Source organism: Mesocricetus auratus, unplaced genomic scaffold (genome assembly GCF_017639785.1).
Source record: "Mesocricetus auratus isolate SY011 unplaced genomic scaffold, BCM_Maur_2.0 Super-Scaffold_100676, whole genome shotgun sequence".
NCBI classification, from domain to species: Eukaryota; Metazoa; Chordata; class Mammalia; order Rodentia; family Cricetidae; genus Mesocricetus; species Mesocricetus auratus.
Genome location: NW_024429266.1, coordinates 62,898,944 through 62,919,491, shown reverse-complemented (window position 1 = coordinate 62,919,491; position 20,548 = coordinate 62,898,944). Strand labels below are relative to the sequence as shown.

General features: G+C 42.3%; 1 protein-coding gene across 4 annotated transcripts in view; it reads right to left on the bottom strand.

The window, feature by feature from the left end:
• Nucleotides 1-20,548, bottom strand: part of Nckap5 (NCK associated protein 5) — an 831,052-nt gene that overhangs the window by 199,979 nt on the left and 610,525 nt on the right. For all 4 annotated transcript variants that reach the window (XM_040738960.1, XM_040738961.1, XM_040738962.1 and 1 more), the window contains 2 exons: nt 18,525-18,563; nt 7,993-8,112 (listed from right to left, as the gene is read on the bottom strand). In XM_040738960.1, coding sequence (XP_040594894.1) covers nt 7,993-8,112; nt 18,525-18,563 — 159 coding nt within the window. The remainder of the gene's footprint in view (nt 1-7,992; nt 8,113-18,524; nt 18,564-20,548) is intronic.

Sequence of the window (20,548 nt, the reverse complement as noted above, 5' to 3'; positions counted from 1 at the left end):
CAAAGAGTACCACCCACTGGGGACCATGTGTTCAAACACGTGAGCCTGGGGGACACATTTCACACACAACAACGATGAGGGGAAGAGTGGAATGCATTTTTGTTGCATACCTAAAAATACCATTCATCATAGATGTGGAGGTTGAGGGAGGAAAGCAAAAGCAAAAGAAGGGCACACAGATTGAGGAAGAGGACAGGAAGAGGCGGGGCAGACGTCTGCATTTGCACATGATGTTCCTCTGGCTTCCAGCTAACCCCCCTCCCCAGTACAGGATTCCCTCCAAGGCACAGCTTCCTCCTCCAGGCCTTCTGCAGATCTTTTTGTCACTGCAGCATCCAGTGGCTTCGACATATCACTCTGCTACATCCTGGAGTGCTGGCTCTGGGAGAAATGACTATCTTCCCTAACTCCTTGACACTCAAATACTTTTTGTTTGTTATGTAATTTTTATTTCAAGATTTAAAAAAAATTACTTGCATTTGTGTGTGTGTATGTGTGTGTGTGTGTGTAGTTGGCCTCTGAGGTTAGAAGGGAGAATCAGATCCCTCGGGGCTAGAATTATAGGCTGCAAGTTACACAATGAGGGTGCTGGGAATTAAAGCTGTACCCTCAGCAAGAGCAGTACATTGTTGTGGGATGTTATTTTAGCAAGGCAAAGAGGTTTTACATTTGTTTATGCTGCAGAATTTTACTCTAACCCTGTAAAGGTGTGTTACTTTTGCTTATGCTCCATTTGTTTAACAATGTAAGGATGCGTGTTTAACTATGTAAAAGTGTGTTGCATCTGCTTCACCTTGCCTGCCTAAGGCACCTGACTGGCCTAATAAAGAGTTGAATGGCAAATAGCTAGGCAGAGAAAGGTTTGGTAGGGCTAGCATTCAGAAAGAATAAATAGGAGGAGAAATCTAGGCTCATGAAGGAGACAAAAGGGAGAATTAGAGAAGAAGGAGGAGAGAATGAGTGACATGCCCAGGGGAAGAAACCAGGCAGACATAAAGAAGCAGCAAAGGTGAGAAAAACAGAAGAAAGAAAAGGACAAAGCCCTGAGGCACAAGATAGATAAAGAGCTAGCCAGAAACATGCCTAAGCTAGACTGAGTATTCAAACCAGTAAGAACTCTCTCTCTGTGTCATGATTTGGGAGCTGGTTTGTGGTACAAAAGAGAAAACCTGATATAATACATAATTGCTGATCCATCTCTCCAATCCTTGCTATATCATCTTATTTTAAATTTCATTTCCTAATAGAAATTATAGAAGATATAATCCATACAAAGCATGACCTATAGGATCTGGTGGGTTAACTCTGCAACAGAAAATGGCTGTTGTTATTTAAATAAAATAGAGAAAACCTAGTACTTTAATTCAATGGGTGATTAATTTGTTACTATTTTTAAATACTTAGAAAATTTCTAAATTGCTTTATGCTAAGTATATTTAAAATGTAAGGTAAAAATAATTTTCAAAACTGTTATCTAGGTACATATTCTTTGGAAGGGTTCTTGGGCTTTTCTTCTATATGAACTACACATATATTTTGTCAGTTTTGAGATGGGTTAATTTTGCTACCAAGATAATAAAATTGTAAGCATTAAATCATTGTTATTTTATAATGTATTTTGTTGAAATGATACTGAGATTTGACACTTTACTATCTAATTTGGGATCTCTATAGATCATAAAATTACCATGATATTGATGTCTGTGGCTTGTCAAGACAACCAGGAGGGGGTGACATGGTTGGGACAGGCTGGGATAATCTAACACTGTGACCAAAGAAATGGCAGACAGAAAGGGACAGGTGAAGGAAAATCTACCATATTCCGTGTGGAGTGAAAGTATTTATGGTTCAGGGTGAGGGAAGAAAAGAAAAATGACACTATCAAGGGCGAAGCAGTTCTATTAAGAATCTTGGCTGCAGTATGAAGAGGGGGAAATCACTTTCTGCCCTAACCCTGAAGATCCTTTCTCATAGTCTCTATTGGTTCTCTCTTGATCCAAGCTGTCATCTTGTCATTGAAAGTCTGACCCTGCAGGAGCTGTGTGATCTTTCAGTGTCCCTTATCTCACAGAGAGGCCATTTTTGATCCTCTGACAAGTTAATATCCTTCCAGTGCTGAGTGTGTGAGAGAGTGTCCCTGATAGACACTTTCCATATGTTTTCACATCTGACTGGCACTCATAATGGCACCACCGAAGCCCTCTGATGATGCTGAACAGCAGATTCACTGCCAGCAGCTCTGCCACCATTTCAGCATCTCCAAACTGCCAGGAAGCTGTGCCCCCCACCACCCTGAGGATCTTTCTAAATTAGATATCAGAGTTGCAGGGCAGGGTGGAAGATGCCTCTGTAGCGGGAATTCAAGTAGCCAAGGGACAGAGCTGATCAATTCCAGAAACTCATAAAGAAAACTGATGCTGGCAGAGCTGGAGTCAGGAGGTGTGTTAAATACTGGGACCTTTCCTGCTTCTTCTGTAGACTCTTTGCTCAAAAGAGGGCTCACCAACTCTACTTGTTGAGTTCCAGGCCATGGAGAGAACTTGTCTCAAAAATGAAGGTAGATAAGGACAGCTGGGAATATCCTTTGGCTGCCATGCACACACATACATACATACATACACACACACACAGACACACACACACACCACCTCCATAGTTTTTTAACCAAATGGAGGCCTAGCTGGGTAGTGATACGGTGGGTTTCATTAGCTTTTCACATTGAATCCTCCTCTGTCAATCACAGCTGTGTGACTTAGCCTCTCTCTGCCTGTATCCTTTCCTTCCTTACACAATGAGAGCAATGCTAGGTCCTATCTCACAGGATTGTAAGAGATCAGATTGGCAAAGGCTCTGAATTTTGCAGCACATGATATACATAGTGATCTATGCATGTTTGTTCAGTCACATTTTTTGTAAGAACCGAAGATGGGTTCTTGCTTATAGACATTAGTGTTAAAGTCTTCCTTTAAAACAATTTGAGAATTGGGATGTAGCTCAGTGGTAGAATTCTTGTCCTATGCATGCAGCCCCTAAGTCAACACAACCAAACCCATAAGGAGACTGACAAACATTTTAAGAGCAGTTCACATGCAGAAACCTCTACATTTAATATAATTCACTGTTATCTGTAATTTTGTTATAGTTAGACACAAATATTTAGTATGATTAAACCCCGTTGGTGCTATTTACCTTCATAGAAGAGTTGCAAACACTTGAATTTGTTTTTATAGAAATAATTCACTGATGTTTGCCATAGTTTACTGGATAATATACTTTGTTTAAAATTATGATATTCATTTAGTTTTTAACACCTTTTGGGGGCAGCTCTGTTAATAGTATATAATATAGAAAGTTCAGAGAACAACTTAGGAAAATCAATTCTCTTTTTTTACTATGTGGGTTTTAGGGATTAAGACCAGGTTGTCAGACTATGCCATCTTGCCAGCCCCACACTATTACGTTTGAAATTCCATAATTACCAAGATATGTACTCTATTACACAAACAAAGTTACTGAAATAACTCATCATTGATGAACTTCCAACCTAATTTGCAAGAAAAATTAGGATAACTGACAGAGAGCTCTACTGTAGCTGCCAGTGGTTATGAAGTAGATGGTGTTCAGTGTGATTTACAAGAAGAAACAGTGACCAATGACTCCTCTAGCTTTGGATATTTACAGATTTAGACAGCATTCATTGAGATTCCAGCCGCTGACACAACTACTTTGGGATTTTATTTTCTATTCTAGCTCTTTGGTTCTTTAGAATTTAGTCTGAATTCTTATCTGAATAGAAGAGAGTCTCCTGAGCTTGATTCACTGATACCTCTACTCTCAGAGTCCTCACTGCACAAACTGGAATCAAGAGGTAGTTCATTACCAAGCTGGACATTTTAATGATTAAGTTAGTGTTCACCAGCCTTGACAGTGGACACAGTTGTGTTCATGGGTGCTGCTGTTTTGTTTTTGACACTCGGTGTCAGTATGTTGCCTAAGATGCTCCTGATTTCATGGTATCAATGATTCTCCTGCCTCAGCCTCCTGACTGCTGTGAATAAAGGCAGGCACCAGTGTGCCTGGTTTCCCTGCTTTATTTGTAAGTTTCTAGAGCCTGTCATTCTTAGATGCATCCTTTTTTTTTAATTGGCTATGGCTTACAAATATCATGTCCATCTAAGTCACCACAGATATAACCATCATATTTCTATATTGCTGTTTAGCTGGCTACTTCAAGTGGTTAAGAATCTGTTTTCTAGGGAGGAAAACTTAAACATTTTTCTAAAGCATAAAGAAAACAACTTGATATCCACAGAAAGGATTTCCTCGGGAGTCCACAGGGAGCAGCTGTAGGATCTGTAGTTTTTGCAGCCAAGTGCATACAATTTCTTGGGTTCTATTGTGACTATCTCACACAGCCTGGACAGACTCTGCACAGCCGCATAGGATCTCAGGCATCCATACAAAATAAGAAAATTTCAAAAGAGAAGAGAGCACAAAGTTCCCTGATGTTTATGCAAATCACCCTCCCAACTCTCAGGATGGATTTACCACTTACTCATTATCCTATTCAACAAATAATTACCAAGTGTCAGTAGGTGAAAAGCAGGCTCAGGCAGTTTTTCTTTTATCTCGGTGGTGAGTACTTGTTTTCACTTAATCCCCAAAGCAACATCAGAAAACTAAGTTGTGAGTGAAATAATGAATAGATCAACTGCAAATCCAGCTCCATCCTCTGAGTATGGCTATGACACAGGTGTTAGACGGCAGGTGTTCTAGTTTCATTTCTGTTGCTGCTGTAAAATATCCTGACAAAAAGCAATTTAGGGGAGAATGAGTTTATTCTGCCTATAATTCCAGGCTACAGCCCATTATTGTGGGGAAGTCAAATGAGGAACATGAAGTATTTAGTCATATCACATCCATAGTGAAGAACAATGAATGTATGCATGCTCTGTGCTCAGTTAGACTCAGAAAAAGGCCAAGGACCAAACCAATGGAATGGTGCTACCCACAGTGGTTTGGGTCTTCCCACTTATTTAAGGCAATCAAGAAAATCCACTACAGACATACTCATAGGCCAACCTGATCTAGATTGGCCCTCATTCAGACTCTGTTCCCACCTTCTAGGTTCTATCTAATTGACAATTAACATTAATCATCTCAATTCTATTTATTTTCTGTCACTGTTCTACATGGGTCTTTTCACAGCCTTTGATGACTGGGTTTTGTTAACTTGACTTAAACCTAGACACAACTGCGAAGAAGGAATCGTAATTGCAAAAATGCTTTCATAAGCTTGGTTGGTCTCCAGGCAAATCTGTGGGGCATTGTCATGATTAATGAATGGTAATCCTGGATGCTATAAGAAGGTTGAATAAGCCATGAGGAGCAAGCAGCAAACTTGAGCTTCTGCCTTGAGTTTCTGCTCTGGCTTCCCTTGATGGTGGATTGCAACTGAGAGGTGAAATAAACCCTTTCGTTCCCAAGCTGTTTCTGGACATGGTCTTTACCAGAACAATGGAAAATCAAATTAAGACACAGCTTACCTTTAGCAAGGATTACTTATGGTAGAATGGCTAATGGAATATAAAAATTCTTTGGTGAAACGTATAAACTTTGATAACTGAAAACACCCAACAAACAGACCCTGAGGTCAGTGGATAGCTGGATCATTTGCCCCTGCCACTTAAATATGCATGTCAGAAATTTGTGATGGCCAATGTAAATGCTGCACTGTGTTCAGCACATGTGTTTACTCTATAAATAAACTATCAGTATTTATAAACAGGGACTGCAGATCCTTAAACACTGTTCCAGAAGAGCCTTGAGTTAGAACAAGCAAAACAGAAAAATTCATGAGCAGACAACAGCTGTTAAAGGTAATTACAATATTGGATCTTGATTGCAAAACTACAAAAGAAATAGAGCTTTTCACAAATTCAAGATCCCTGGTGACAAACACTGATGATGGTGGTCAGGCCCAGGAAACAAAATGGAGACACACAATCTCTCCCTGTGGCCTTCCAGCAATGTTTGAGTCATAAATTATGAATTATGTTCCAACAGATAAAGCAGAGAGGAAATTAATTTCTGAGATGAGATCTACTTTGTAAGAGCGCTTTTTCAAATCGCTCTTCTATTTAATTGGGGGGTGGGGTTAACTCTTGATACTGTTTTACTAACTCTGTTTCCTTCTAAGAACTGCAACTTCCTTCCCATCATTCCTCGGAGGAAGTACTAAGATGCTTATGCCAAAATTTAGAGGATGGATGAGGAATTCAATTGCTGAGAAAATATTTCGAGGAGAATTTCCTCTGATGATGGAAATGTTCTAATTAGACACTATCCAATATAGTGGCTACCAGGTTAGCTACCCAAGGACTTGGAGCATAGGAAGCTAACTTTAGCTTAATGTAATTGTGTGTGTGTGTGTGTGTGTGTATGTATGCATGCATGTATGTGTAGACCACCAATCATCAGGTGGCAATCCTCAGGCTGCCATCCACCTTTTTGAGAACAAGTCTCTTTATTAGCCCACATCTTGTGGAGTAACTCACTATATTGGCTGGTCAATGAGCTCTGGGGTTCTTCCCTATTTTATTTTCCTCATGCTGGAATTACAAAGGTGTACCACAACCATTTTTGTGGGGATTCTGAGGACAATTCTCCTTGCTTCCAAACAAGTACTTTATACCCTCAACTGTCTTCCTAGTACTTAATGTAAAAATTTCAAGTAGGAATTTAAATACCCCTCCATAGACAGTGGCTCTAGTGCTGGACAGTGCTGTCTCAATGATTAAAAAGTTCCTGGTTACTTTTCAATCTCACTCAATCAGACCGAGCAACGTGAGTCAACTTTCACAAACTGTAGATGCCCCTGTGAAACCACACCCCAGTCTTTGACAGCACAGGCTGAAAGGCTCTGAGCAGAGCTCATGGGAACCAGCCTGAGTAGATGTGTGTGATCAGGAGCAGAAGGATGGGAAAGAGCAAAGGTCAAGCCATCAGCCTCTTGAGCCAACTCCTGTGTTCCCTGCCATGTGGCATTTCTCTCGTGTTCTGTCACTGTTGGCTTCAAAATGAAACAGATGGCTCGACTTTCCACAACTTTGCAAGCTGGGGAGGTACCTAAGAGCAGAGCACAGTGAGAGCTCTCACACAGCAGCCTTGCAGAGATGCTGAGGCACAGTCCAGGAAGCATGGTGAGAGGAGCGATGCCCGCCGCACAAACAGTACGAGGTTGCAAAACTCCCAGCTGCAATTTGGGAAATAGTGAGCTTGAAGTCACGATGTGTGCTGCAGCACAGAACTTCTGTGCTTGTCACAGAATGCATGGGACTAAAGATGCTCCCCAAGCCACTATTTTTAATTCCATGCTATGGTTCCACTTAGCTTATTATAGAATACATTCTGTGCCCTCTGTGTGAGCGTATAGACATGCATGTGTGGATGTGCGTGTGTGTTCCAGTGTGTGTACATGTAGACTGGGTGTCGAGGCCAGCCTGAGGTTTTGTTCCTTAGGACACTGTCCTCTTTGCTTTTAGAGACAGGGTCTTGCATTTTTACCTGGGACTCACCAATTTGGCTCCACTGACTGGGCAAAGATCCAGCTATCTCTGCCTCTCCAGCACTGGAATTCAAAGCACATGCCACCACACCTGGCTTTTAAAATGTAGATGCTAGGGATTATACTCAGGTCCTTATGCTTGCAATGCAAGTGCTTAACTGTGTCTGTGGCATCTCTCCAGCCAGGTGTCTGATCTTCCTTTTGCCTATTACTCTTCAGTGGAGCTCTTCTTTGTAAGAATGTAACTTTCAGAAGTTGAGAATTTGAGAGGCACTCACTTTTAATGACATCACCCGAGATATGGAGGTATTGAGATTTTGGTGCAGTATGCCTTACCCCTGGGGAGGCTGCAAAGCTTTGAATGCAAGCAACTTCCTGTCAAGAGCATTTCGGCAGCAAAGGCCATTTTCCGCATAAACACATACCCGGAGGAGCACATCAGAAGCAGGTCTGACTCGCTGTTGGAACAGGATGCTGAGCGCTCGGTTCTGTTGTTCCAAGTCAAACACTCTGGTTTTCAACTTTACACATTCCTCCCTCAGATCCTACAACAAACACATGGAAGGGGGAAAAGAAAGTCTGACTGAAAGACGTCTTTGCATATTATAGCCATATTTTATACGATACTTCAGACACATTAGGAAAAACAATATCATTCTGTTCTTCAAAGTACCCAGAAAAATGAGTCATGAAAAACAGTTTCTTCCTCAGACCATTGTCTGATGGAATTGTTAGGCTCAGGGAAGACCGATTGCACAAAAATAAATAAAGAAAGCACCTTGAAATCAGAAATGCATTAATGCAGTCTGCTATTTTTGGAGGCAGTAAATCTTAGTAATATAAAGTCAATTTACATTTCTACCTATATATTATGCTTTTTCACTGTCTTCATAAAAGCAATCACAAAGTACAAACCACAAAGACAACAATATTTTTATAACAAATAAAGAATTGATGCACGAAAGGAACTAGCACTTTGGATGGAACCTTCTGGTGTCATTTAGGAAAATGAGCTGAGATTCTCAGCATTATGACTCACGTAGTCACTGATGCATTTAGTGGGAAGGGGTAACTTTGGTTGAAGGTGCTTGTGTGTATGTGTGTTTTTGTGTGTATGTGCTTTCATGGGTATGTAAGAGTATGCATGTACGCAGGTACACAAACACATGTGTAGTGATACATATAAAGGAATGATAACCTTGGGTGTTGACCCTTAGGTGCCATCACTTTGACTGTGTGTGTATGTGTATGTGTGTGTGTGTGTGTGTGTGTGTGTGTGTGTGTACATGTGTGACTGTGTGATCATATACCCATGTGGAGGACCAAACAAGACAAAGGGTCTTCTGCTCTATAACTATTTACCTTACTCCTCTGAGATACGGTATCTCACTGAACTAGGAGCTACAATGTCCATTACCAGCCCCCAGTAATGCACTATTTCTGGCCCTCACAGCTCTGGGGTTACAGACACAGCTATGCCTAGCAGTTTATATAGCCTTAAGTATTAAACCCACGTCCTCTTGCTTAAGAAACAAATACTTTTAGCCACTGAGTCACCCCACCCTACCACATCTTGTGTGTGTGTACGTGGGGCTGAGATGTGCTGTATGTATGTAATAAGTGCATGCTACAGTATGTACAGAAGTCAGATAACAACCTGGGCTGTTGGTCCTCACTTCCCACTTTAAGACAGGATTTCATTGCTTGCTGCTGAACCTAACTGGCCTTGAAGCTCCTGGGAATTCTCTTCTCTGCCTTCCATCTCTTCATAGGAGTGCAGGGATTACAGATACATGTACTACCATGTTCAGCTTTACATGGGTTCTGGGCATAGGAACATATTCGCACATATTTGAGAGGCAAGCACTTTGCCATCTCTCCAGCACTAACCTTCTGATGTTTTGATAGGAGTTTGTCAGTGTTTACAACTATCTTGGGACACCTGAAGCTCACACAGATTGGAAATACCTGGCCGACATGATCGCTATTGGAAGCCTGTCCTATAATCGACCTGTCTTGGCCACTGGAGCCGCAGGGCTGCTGAGGCTGAGTGTGAGCATACACCATCATATTCTGCAGCACTGGTTCTGTGTGTTGGGGAGGGCAATGAACTCTTTCAGAATACAGCCCCTGCACACTTCATTCTTTTTTCATCTTTTCTAGTTAAGTGTGTGAGGCCCATGCATAGACTGTTTTTAGCTGAACCATGTCCCCAGATGCATGCTTGGAATGAAGACTGTAGGAAGACAATGCAGAGGCTACAAGCAGAACTGTGTATTCTGTACACGGGCACTCCACCATTTTTTAAAGCAGTCAACCTCTGCTTATCACTTATGCTAATTTCTGTTGTCAGCATGCATACAACACTCTCTGCTCCCAACACTAATTGTTTTCACTACTACTAATTAAGCAATTAATAAAACCTGACTGTGGGGTAGATAAATATTAATAGTGCCCATTGGCTGGGAAAACACAAGCACTCTGACTTATAGGAGGTGAAAGGAGATGCAGAGAGGTAAGGAGAAAGGGGAGTTTGAGGCCACAGCATTGAAACTGCACAGAAGCACCAGTACAAAACCAGGCAGTTCTTCAGGTGGGTAAGATAACAGAAATGAAATACCTTCTGCTGAGTTTGTTTTCTTCATTGATTTTGGGAGGAGAGTAAATACATAGTATGTGTGTGGGCCAGAGAAAAAGTTCATAGAGTCTATTATCTCCCTCCACCAAGGGGGTCCTAGGAACTGAACTTAGGTCATCAGGCTTGGCAGCGAGTGCCTTTATAAACTGAGCTGTCTCTCTAGCCTCTACAAGAGCATTTTCATACAAACACCTGCATTTCAATGGCCACTTCGATCACTCAAGGAACAGTGAAGGTTAATTAGTAGGAACACAGACATGGAGCCTGAGGACAGTTTGATTAATATCCATTGGTTTGTCCAGCCCAGCACATGGCAAAGAGAAGGAGAGATATAGAGGAACGTGATATCAGTCTTACAGTCATTGACAGCAACTGAGCTGCTATGAGTGTTTGTAGATAGGGAAGAACTGCTTGTGTGGCCTTTGACGTTTTTATAATGCTCACAGAACCTGTGGGTGGCTACTGTGTTAGTCACTTAAATTGCTGGAAAATATACCTGACAAGAAGCAACTTAGGGGAATTAGAGTTTATTCTGCCTCACAGTTTAAGGTATGTTGACAGGTGTGTGAGGCAGCTGGTCATACTTAGTGCACAGCCAGGGGACAGAGAGAGAGGGAGAGAGGGAGAGAGGGGGAGAGAGGGAGAGAGAGAGAGAGAGAGAGAGAGAGAGAGAGGGAGGGAGGGAGGGAGGGAGGGAGGGAGGGAGGGAGGGAGGAACAGTGTTTCTTGGCTCCATTACTCCATCTTACTCAGTCCAGTATCCCAGCCCATGGAATGGTACTATCCCCATTTAGATTAGAAACCTCCTCTTCAATTAAACCAACGTAAAAACCTCCCCCTCAGACTTGCTGAGGTTCGCATCCTAGGTGATTCAAGTTGATGATCAAGGCTGAAAATCACAGTCATTGATGTCCTAGTCTGTTACCTCCAAGCTCCATAGAATACACACGTGTGCCCATGTGCACACACATGAAGACAACACGAGGGAGCTGAGACTGCAAAGCAACCCTCCTGGACTGTTTCTGAGCTGTCTGGGTGGAGGGTGGGGCAGCTGTCTGTCTGCTTGTTCTGTGCTCAGGGTGGAAGCCAGCTGTCATAAAGGATTATGTGGTATACTAGTGTCTCAGTTGGGTGGGAGAGCAACTGTTCAGACCCTGTCAGTTACAGAGTGCTGAAGCCAAGACTGAGAACAGCTCCCTGGCAAAGCAGTTAGAGGGAAACGGCTCTACACTGTTCACATGCCTGACCCTGGTGGTGTCCCTGGTGGTGCTGGACCATATTTCTCCTCTTCATTTCCTTAAATCTCAGACTTTGCTCAAAACAAATGTGTGTTTCTTTAGATAGAAAATGGAAACTGGGACAGGGTTACGGCTCTTAGTAAAGTGCTTGCCATGCAACCGTAAGGACCCAAGTGCGATCCCCAGCACCCACATAAAAAGGATAGGCATGGCGGCAAGTGTCTGTGCCCCCAGGATTGTGAAAGAGGAGACAGGCAGATTCCTGGGGTGCTCTGGGTATTGAGTCTAGCCAGTGAGACATCCTGCATCAACAAAAACAAGATGGACAGCACAGGAAGAATGAAGCTGAGGTTGATCTTTGACCTACACACACATCCATGGAGGGGGCTGAGGGAGGAACTGAATTATTCAAAACTAGTTTTTGGTTTCCACATATGTAAACTGAGGCACCACGTAAAATTTGGGCTTTCCATAGCTCATCTGTGTCACTTGCTCCTTGGGTCAGGTCCACCAATCTCTTCTAGTCATGCCACTCCTAGGGGGCTTTCAGTGATGGGACCTTCTCTGCTGATGTTTCCAAAGCTTCTATACAGAGCCTGGAAAGGCTGCTCACACATCAGGCACCTAAAAGGCCCAGCAGGTCCTATGAATGGCTGAGTCAGGATAAGAAGCAGCAATGAATTCTGTGTGGCTAACGGCATGCTCCAACATAAAGCCCTGATAAACCACTGTGAGTATGTTTGTGTGTGTGGTACTCATGTGTATATGTGTGCAGAGATCAGAGGACAGCTGTGGTTGTCATATTTTAGTCTGAGAGAGGATCTCTTGATGTCCCAGAGTCCACCAAGGAAGCCAGGATGGCTGACCTAGCAGCCCCAGGGATCCACCCATCTCCAGCTCTCATCTCTCCAGTGCTAGGATTGCAAGTATATGGGTTTTGGGGGCTCAAACTCAGGTCTTCATGCTTGTAGAGACAAGCCCTTTAACCACTGATCCATCTCCAGAGGACCAGATTGAGCCATTCTTAATCCATGTGATGGCTGAACAGTTTATGCAATTACAGTACATGGAGGCCATTGCAAAACTAGTTGACAGCTAGTTGTGAAATACAGTACAAAGTAAGGTCTATTCTGAGACAGCTTGCTTCCTAATTTAAAGTGTGACTCAACATGTAACAGACCCTGAATGTTTTTGCAAGGAAACACAACATTTCTAGGTGGCTATCTTGACCTTTTGTTTCATTCTGCGAGACCGCAATTAGCCGTTGTGGTCTTATTTCTGTTGCTGTGATTAAATATCCTGATACAAGGCTATGTAGAGGAGAAAGGGGTTTATTTGGCTTACAGCTCTGTATTACCGTGCATTATTGTGGGGAAGGAGCTTGAGACAGCTGGTCACATCATATTCCCATCGAAAGCAGAAAGACCAGCTGCCTGCTGCTATTCATACTCAACTACCTTCGTTTACTCTTATACATCTCAGGGCTCAGCCAGGGGGATGGGGCTCTCCTCAGTATTCTGGATCTTTCTATATCAATCCGTAACTAAAACAATGCCCCCTATGCCTACTGACCCTAATCTAGATAGTTTTCCTCCCAGATGACTCTAGGTTGGACCATGCTGATATAAAACTAACCATAGCAACCAGCATGGGATTTCAATCTATATGGTGGCTTTGATCACACACCTTTCACCCTACTGATGTGCATGGGAAGAGCCAGTAAGTCACTGGATGTTAACAGGTAGACGCCACGGTGTAGGGGTAAGACCATATATAGGCTCTGCCACTTTGTGGTATTTCCGACTGTGGGAGAAGCATCTTTCTATTCCTACACTGGACGAAATTAAAAGGGACTTAAAAAGTAGATTTTCACTACTGAATATATGTGAGTGCTTGTAAATTTACACAGGCCCTCTGTAGTAACCAGATCTACAGAGGCCATTGCTGCAGAAGTGGGCACAGATGGTCAAATGGCACCTCCCTGGCACAGATTATGTGGAAGAAGGAGACTCTCTCAAGCTACAAAATTGTGTATTTTGTATTTGTCATGCTATATGAATTACCCCCAAACGGAAATATATCACATGCCAGCCTCCCTCTACACTGTGGAAGAAAAAGCACCAGGCAAGTATCTGGATTCTCTACAAGCACAAAGGTAAATGAAGACAGTCTATGAGGAGGAAAATTAACTCCAGGGAAAATTTATTTCTTCCAGCGTTGGTATTGGTTGAAAAATATTGTTGGAGAATCCAGAAGAGTTATATAATCAGTAATGTGACTGACTTGCTGATGATAAAATATACAAAGTGGGTTACTGACATTATTTGCACTATGATTTGGCAATATAACTGATAGTGGAAAGTGATAATGTTGTTACTTTAGTGCTACTGATCCAAAGGAGAACAGGTTCTGTGTATGTGTAAGTGTTCATGTCTGTGCAGATACATATGTATGTACAGGTGCACATATGTATGAGTATGGGGGGGAGAATGTCAGTATTCAGGCATCTGTACTGCCCTGTCCTTGGGGTTCTGAGAGGATACAGTCTCAGCTTCAGCCACTAAGAGCATCGTCTGTGCACAATCACTATGTTCCCTTCTAAAAGGGCCTTTCCCACCTCCCATACCCCCTCTCTCTCTTGCTCTCTCGATCTCTTGCTCTCTGTGCTTCTCTGCCTGTCTCTCTGTCTCCCCACCCCTGCCTCTCTTTTCTCTTCTGCCCCTCTTTCTCCCATTCCCTTTCCCCCAATTAAAAAAAACCCTTCTGCATGAGTGAGCTGTGTCTTTCTCACACTGCTTTTGATGCCATTCTCTGGGTACAGTATACCTTTCTTTTGTACACTGAGACTGGATCTCACTGAAACCTGGAACTTGCTGTTCAAGCTAGGCTGACTAGCCATAAGCCCCAGGGATCAGCTTGGTCTCCACTTCCCCAGCTCTAGTATACGCCACTATGCCCAGGTTTTTTATGTGGAGTCTGGGAAATAACCCCAGGTACTCATGTCTGTACACCAAGGCAAGCACTTTACCAACTGAAGATCACCAGAGAAACCAACTTCTTGATCAGGAGAGTAAGTGAACATGTGGCAGAAAATGACAAGTGATAGGAACAAAATCCTTGGCTTCCTGTCAATGTTGGTCTGGGCAATTCTTGCTAAGAGTGGAAAGATACTGGTTTGGGATAGCCCTCGAAAGAACAGAAGCCACGGGAAAGAGGCTTTTGTGTATCACCAGAGATGACACATCCTAAAACAGAATTCTTCAGGGATACGGAGATGACTCATCCTTAGAGAGTATGTGTTCTTCCAGAGGACCAAAGTTCCCAATACCCATGTATGTCAGCTTACAACTCCCTCTAGCTCCAAGAGATCTAATACCTTCTTCTGGACTCTGAGGGCACTACACACACACATACACACACACACACACACACACACACACACACACACATACACACTTTAAAAATAAAATAAAGATGCAAAAAATAAATACATAATTCACATACAACAACAAAAAAGAGAGAAAGAAATGACTGACAATTTTTATCATGTAACCTGTGCCAACTACATCTGTCTTTGGAATTAATTTTTCTCATTTGCATGTGGGTTGCATTTATTTCCAGATTTATTGGGATGTTTTATGTAGCCCAAGCTGGACTCCAGCCCCTTATATATTCAGGAATTAACTTGAATTTATGATTTTCTTGCCCCCTCTCCTGCATACTGGGATTACAAATCCTGTGCCACCGAGTCTGGTTTATGCATGGAAAGCAGTGTACACAAGGTTAGCACTCTGCCCACTGAGCTATATCCACAGTCCTGTTATGCTCATAACTGACGAGAAATCTTTGTGTTTTTGAAGCAATTTTAGAGTCCTGTGAGAACCAGGAGGTACATATTTGGCAGCATGTGACCCTGTGAACTTGCCAGAAACCCCAATACCACTCCCTGCTTGCTGAAATCCCTGGCACATACTGTCCAGTGGTAACTCGTGTCTGTGTGCCTGGAGAGCCACCTGCACTGCAGAGCACGGATGTGTTTACCACCTATTACTTGGATTTATGCAGCTAGTTTTTGGTGGCTGACCTAAAGGACCTGGCTTTCCTCTGTATTGTACCAGGCCCCTGAGGCTCCATTAAAGAGACAAGAAGAAGTGTTTCAAGGGCTGTGCACAGGGCTGCAAAGACTCTCCTGCCCACCCTCCCTCCCTTCACCATGGAAAAAAGTGAGCACAGAGTTTTCAACAAGTAAGAGACAGCTGAGAAATCAAAGGTTCGAAAGAGAAAGCTGTCTAGGTACACTGTGATGGAAATTTGGGTTTATTCACCAACATCTGATTCTCACATTCTTCCACACTAAAAGGACAACCTCTGGACACCTACCTACAGCGAAGACCTATTTACCAGTTTTCTTCGGTGTCATTAAACGCCTTTCAAGGAGATAAGAGTTATGACCTATGGAAGATTCTAGATGTCATCTTACAAGACAGCTGGGGGCTCTTGAGTGGTTGGGGGTGACTGTCAAGCTAGTCCCACATGGTGGAAGGAGAGACCCTCTGACTGGCATACTCATGTTGTAGTGTGTGCGCTACACACACACACACACACACACACACACACACACACACACACACACACACACGCAGACAACAATAAGTAAACAATACACGTAAAGGTTTTCTTTTTTTAAATAGCTGGTATGCACTCTTTACGCTCTACAAAGTGTTCTTGTTTTTCTTCTGATGAGTGGAATGTGGGTACAATGACTGGAACGAGAGCAGCTATTTTGGACTGGACCATTAATCACACCTGGGAGGTGGGGCTTCCTCTCACAGGAAAGTGAGAGAAGTCAGAAACCTTATGGGCTCAGAGCTACAATACAAGCCCTGCACTGACTACCTAGCAATTTATTTACGAGAAAGGAACAGTCTTTTAGCTTATGTAAGCCATCACTATTTTACAAACCCGTTCCTGAAAACTCTAAGTAATGTACTTGGATGTCTTTATTTACATGATGCTGATATCAAATGTGAAATAGTTAAAAAATTGCTCTCTAAAGGAAAAATAACAGGTGTCTAGCAAAAACACAATCACAGTTTGTGTGCAACTGTAAATTTAAATAATATTCCAGAATATCTATGAGAGGGCACAGGCGTCAGATCAGTTTCTTTTCTACTAAAGACAAGGTGGCACGAATTGCTTTGTTCTTCTTAGTCATAGCTTCCAGGACATGCTGTGGGAGCTGGCAATTCTTCAAGGAAAGCTTATATTTTGCAGACATTATTAGAATAAACAAAACTGAGGGAACTAGAGTTCAGAGCCAGTGAGAGCTGGCTAAAATGGAAGCTGCTGAATAAAGCCTACCAAATCTGTCAAATTTGGGCGGCAACTTTATATTTACTCATTCTGGCTGTGATGGCTAATACTGACTGTCCACTTGGCAGGATTTAGAATCACCAAAGAGACATGCTTCTAGGCATATCTGTGAGGGGGTTTCTAGACTGAGTCTACTGAGGTGGGAAAACTCTCCTGAAATAGGGGGATCCATCCCCTGGGTTGAGGTCCTGGGCTGAATATGAAGGAGAAAGTGATCTGAGCACCAGCATCCATCTCTGTTTCCAGACTGTGGATGCCATGTGACCAGCTGCCTCACACTCCTGCCTCTATGATTTCTATGCCATGATGGACTTAATACTTGAACTGGAAGCCAAAATAAACCACTCTTTCTTCAAGTTCCGTTGGTGAGACAGTCTGCCACAACAATGAGACAAGTAACTAATAAACTGTCCTGAGGTCAAAGCACTGTCAGGAAAAGAGATAATCAGAGTTTTAAATGCTTCTTTTGTACTGATCCAAAATGACTCCAAAGGAACTGCTCCCCACCCTCCCATCGCAAATCTCTTCCACGATTTTGCAGTAAAAGGGTGTTATCTACACGCCCATTACACAGAAAAAGGATTCGAGGCTTGAGGGAATTAGAAAACTTTTCTAATCTCAAGGGCATTTTGTTGAGGTCTTAGCCCTGTGGTGGTTTGAAAGAAAATGGCCTCCAAAGGAATTGGCAGCATTAGGAGGTGTGGCTTTATTGGGGTGTGACTTTATTGGAAGAAGTGTGTCAATGTGGAGACAGACTTTGAACTCTCATATGTGCTCAAGCCATGCCCAGTGTCTCAGACCACTTGCCTGTGAGTCAAGACGGAAGGACTCTCAGTTCCTGCTCTAGCACCATGTCTGCCTGCATGCTACCTTGCTTCCCGCCCTGATGATAACAGACTAAACCTCTGAACTGTAAGAAAGCCACCACAATTATTTTTTTTTCCTTTATAAGAGTTGCCATGGTCATGGTGTCTCTTCATAGCAATACAAGCCCTAACTAAGACAGGCCTTTCAATGCTGTCCCAATACCTTCAGGTCCTAGGAACTGGATTGACCTACCAACTTCTTTAGTTTGCTTCAAAACATAAAGTCTGCTATTCCTTTTGGGACCTGTTAATCTCTCATTTTTAAAAGGTTCCTGTGCTGGTCAATTTACCTGTCAAATTGACCTAACCTAGAATGGCCTGGGAAGAGGGTCTTAATGATGAATTGTTTACATTAGGGTGGTCTGTGGGAATATCTATGGGGTTCTTCCTTGACTTCTAAGTAATATAGAAAGTTCCAGCTTGCTGTGGGCAACACCATTCCCTAGACAGGGATCCAGAAATATAAGAGAAGGCATAGCAAGGGGCCAAGCTTCTACTTTCTCTGCTCTTGACTGTGGGTATAATACCGCCTGTTTCTGTATTGACTTCTCTGATTTTTCTCAGACTATATGTCACAGCAACAGAAGTGAAACAAGGACAGCTTCCTTCTACTTTCCCAAGAGCTTAAATTGCAAGAATAAATTAACTATTCATTGATATTACTTCTTATGCAACACACACACACACACACTTGCAGCTCTAACCCCAGTAAACAACACACACACACAAACTTGCAGCTCTAACCCCAGTAAACAAATTGCAAAGTTTCACCACATCTTGACAGTATAAGAAGCATGCCATTCACAGAAACACTTCAAAGTATAAAGCAGAAGGCAGTTTACCTTTTGAGTGAGTAGAGCTCGAACGACTTGGTTAGCTACCTATAAAAAAGGAAGAAAGTTGTTGTCAGTTTTAACAGACTTTCTATAAATGCATGCTCATTTACCAACAAATTTCTCACAGTTTCCAGCCTGTAATGAGCCCCTCATATCCCTCTTCTCTCTACCTGTGAATGATCTCTCTTTTCATAACAAGCATGTCCTTCTGGGTAATATTTTTGCTATATCCAAAGGTGACCTTGTGGCTAATTAAGATAGTTCTGCTGGGAAGATAATTCACACCTTGACTTTTACATTTCCATATTTGGGAAAATAAGCTCCTTTCATATGTAAAGTACTCCATGAAAGCTAAAACACAAAGCAGCTAGAGACACCATTCTAAGGATCTGTACACAATTTCCCATCTCACTGGTTTATCATCTCCTTGACTCTCCTTCCATTCCTTTCCTGTCTTACTGTTCTTAACCCAGAAAGGCAAGCAGATGAGAATGGAGAAGTCCATTTTCTGTGGGGCCCATGTCCCTCCTCTGTCTTCCCCTACATCCTTCTCTCGTGTTTGCCTCTCCAAACAGAATCTCGTGGTTGTTCATTTAATTCACAGCAGAAGGATCCCAGCTTTGACCCTGGGGCCTGAGTACATCCCAGTTCACTTTTATTCCCATAGGACAGAGTTCCAGCCAATGAAACATAAGGAGACTATTTTTCTTGTGTATAGTAGAGTCTTTGAGAAGAAGGGAACCCGGAACACCATTCCTTTCTTCTGTGTGGGGCTTGAAAGTAATGACTGATAGAACTCAGCTATACAGCTCAGGGGGCTATCTTCAGAGGACAACACAATAAAATCACCTGCACATATGCTATAAGATTATGGCATCAGCCTTGGTATCCATTAAATGAATAAAGAAAATGTATATCTACAAATTTGAATATTATTTAGATATAAAGAATGAAATCTTATTGTTATTAAAAGTAGATATTTATGGAATCATCATGCTAAACAAAATAATTCAAACTCAGAAAAAATAAATATAACATGCTTTCTCTCATGTGTGGGATCTATATTTTTAAGAAAAACATGAAACTGGATGGAGAGCTATTTGGGAAGAGAAAGAGGACCAATAGGATGTAGGAAGGGGGACAAGGCTGGCTAAGAGGGAGATGAATATGTTCAAAATGTGTTCTGTGCATGGATGAAAATGTCATGACAAAATTTACCACTTTGTATTATTCATATATCCTAATTTAAAAAGTGATTTCTGGAATGTCAGCAGCTATCTTGACAACAAGAATGACATATTAAGTATATTTAGGCAGAGAAACAGAAAAAGTTCAGGGCCAATCATGTCATGAGTTCTATTGTCTGCTGCTCAACTTCCATTGAACAGGAACCCGTGTCACTATTATTTTGGTTTTTTTTTGCAACACACAGCAAGAATAATCCGCAGTATTGTATTATTACAGTTTGAGGCAAGGTGTTAGTACCCCTGCCTGATCTTGAACTCCCTATGTAGCCAAGAATGACCTTAGACTTCTGACCCTTATGCCTCCACCTCCCAAATGCTGGGAATACAGGCATGTACCACCCACCACACATGTCATGCTGGCATGGAACGCAGGACTTTTTGCATACTAGGCAAGTACTTCATCAATGGATCCCTCACCTGTGTAATCACTAATATCTTAGCAGAATTTCAATTTTCTTCAAGCAACTTGGGACCTCAGGGAAAGCTGGACTCCTCTTCAGACAAAGACCTGAATCATATAAACCTAAGCCAACTTTGACACTCTAGTCCCTTTCAGTGCCAACTAGAGGGAAAGACTAAAAACCACATGCAAATCCAACAGTGTTTCTCTGAGTTTTCAAAGACCTGACAAGTCTTCCACATAGTGTTTCACTAGTTTTCAATATGGATGTTAAGATCACATTTTCATTGCTCATTTAAAAACACAATAAGGATGGCCATTGCTAATCTTCAGCATCACCTAGAAGTTATTCACCACATGGCTACTGCTGACAACATAAATTA